Here is a 1,893-nt window from a genome sequence, read left to right as displayed (position 1 = left end):
AGGCAGCGTGCGGCTCCGTGGACTCGGCCATCTCCCGCGGGTGAGAGGGCGAGAGGAAGCACTCCCGCCCTCTGAGGCGGCCGTCCGAGTCGGGGAGGCAAACACACAACCATCCTCGCGGGTGTGGGCGGCCTTATCGGCCCGCTATGCTAACCCAAAGTCGGCCCTTCCTCGCGGTCGGCTGCGGAGGCCCCTTAGCCCTAGCCGGAGCTAAGGGAGCCGACTTTTTCGGCGCTAACCCTAGGAGAAACCGCTCCGGAATAGGGTTACCGGCACCATCGGGCGGCGCCATGCGGATGGAGGGAGTCGGGTCTGCCATCGGCGGGCCGTCAGGGCGCTGAGAAGTCAAGGACGACTTTTTAGCTCCACTTTCGGCGTGCCGGAGTATATAAGGTAAGATATCCCGGCGCGTCCCGATAAACCGAAACGACGTGAGCGTCCAACAATCGCCGCGCGCTCGGCCTCTGGAAGGCCGCATGCGGCAGCTTCGCGCACTGGCCAGACCGGTATGTGTCGGGGCAGCACTGCTGGCTTCGCGGTCGCCAGTCGTGCTCTCGCTGCCTGCCGGTGCTGATTCCCGCGCGGCGGAGCGGCCGGCCGCCGCCTCGACGAAGGCCTGGTCGGCCTCCGAGACCTGTGCTTTACACAGCGGGCACTCCGGTGGGGCCTGCTGGTTTGACCGAGCTCCAAAGGCGCTCCGCAAGCAGCCCGCACAGAAAGCGTGGGTGTGGTGACAGCCAAGCTGGCAGATGGTCGCCGTCTCTTCCACCTCGGAGAAGTCACAGAGGCAGATCCCGCATCTACTCTCGAAGAGCAGTTGCCGGTTCTCCTCTTGCCGCAGGAGCTGGTGCTCGATGTGAAGCCGGAGCCTCTGGCTCCGAGCTTCTTCTTCGAGCACCTCGAGGTAGGACATGGTCGTCCCATCCTCCAGCGGCCGCCCCTCCGCCTCCTCCAACCACCAGCTGTCTGCGGCCCCGTCCGATTGGCTCTGTCTCTCTCTCTCTCTTCTCTCTCTCTCTCTCTCTCTCTCTCCTCGCGGCCTGCCGGAGATAGGGAGCTGTCGTCTGCACTATCTCGCTGCGTGCTCGGTCCTGGCGGGTCGGAACAAGCGGTCCAGGGGTTCTCCCGCTCGCCGGCCGGTGTGGCCGGCGCGCTCTCCTCGACGCACGCCGCGCTCGCCCCTGATATTGGCCACGAATCCTCAGCGACGGTGCGCTCCGCCAAACGCTCGACCCGCCCGACAGCCTCCAAACGGGGCGCGCCACCCGCAAACGGGGCGCGTTGGAGGGTGGGTGTGGTCCGCGCGTGCGGAGCGCGTGCGCCTGAGCGGCCGCTCGTTTATGCGCGCGTTGTAGGTGCCATGTCGGGGCGGGCAGCGTTGAATGACGCCATGGTGGCGGAGGAGGAGAAGGCGATCGTGGCGCGGCTGGCGGCGCTGCTGCCGGCGCTGGGCCTCGCGGCATGCGTTCCGCGGCTGCCGATCAAACGCAAGCTCCGCGACAACGACTACGCGCCCAAGCACCAGTCTGGCACATCATGAACGAACGATCAACGACACGCGCGAGCGGCAAGGGCTCCGGATATCGGCCATGACTCCCCAGCAACGGTGCGCCTCGCCAAACGCATGGCCCACCCGCCAGCCTCCCACAGCCCTCCCCTCTGCTCCTCCCGCCGCCGACGTGGCGTCACGCGGCCTCTGTCCTCGACGGACTCGACGCCACAGGCCTTTCTTCGCCTTCTCTGGCCTCCCGCCCGGCCTCCCGGATCGCGTCTCCGTGGCATGTGGACACCCGGCCCGTCCCCATAGGGACCCTTGCCCGCGGGAATTTCCTCTTCCTGGAAGGGCGCCGGTTATTGTTTGACCCTTTATCTTCGAATACCTTTTTGGGCCCG

The 1,893-nt window shown here is 66.8% G+C and overlaps 1 protein-coding gene across 1 annotated transcript in view; it reads left to right on the top strand.

Moving 5' to 3' along the window:
• Positions 1–476: 476 nt before the first annotated feature.
• EMIHUDRAFT_106593 (hypothetical protein) overlaps positions 477–1,893 on the top strand; it is a gene marked incomplete at both ends in the record, with an annotated part of 3,237 nt that continues 1,820 nt past the window's right edge. The window contains 2 exons of the mRNA XM_005759263.1: positions 477–567; positions 1,356–1,524. Of these exons, the coding sequence (XP_005759320.1) occupies positions 477–567; positions 1,356–1,524 (260 nt within the window). The remainder of the gene's footprint in view (positions 568–1,355; positions 1,525–1,893) is intronic.

The sequence above is a fragment of the Emiliania huxleyi genome (genome assembly GCF_000372725.1).
Source record: "Emiliania huxleyi CCMP1516 unplaced genomic scaffold EMIHUscaffold_80, whole genome shotgun sequence".
NCBI classification, from domain to species: domain Eukaryota; phylum Haptophyta; order Isochrysidales; family Noelaerhabdaceae; genus Emiliania; species Emiliania huxleyi.
The sequence above is the reverse complement of the archived record's forward strand: the minus strand, read 5'-3'. Positions and strand labels throughout refer to the sequence as shown.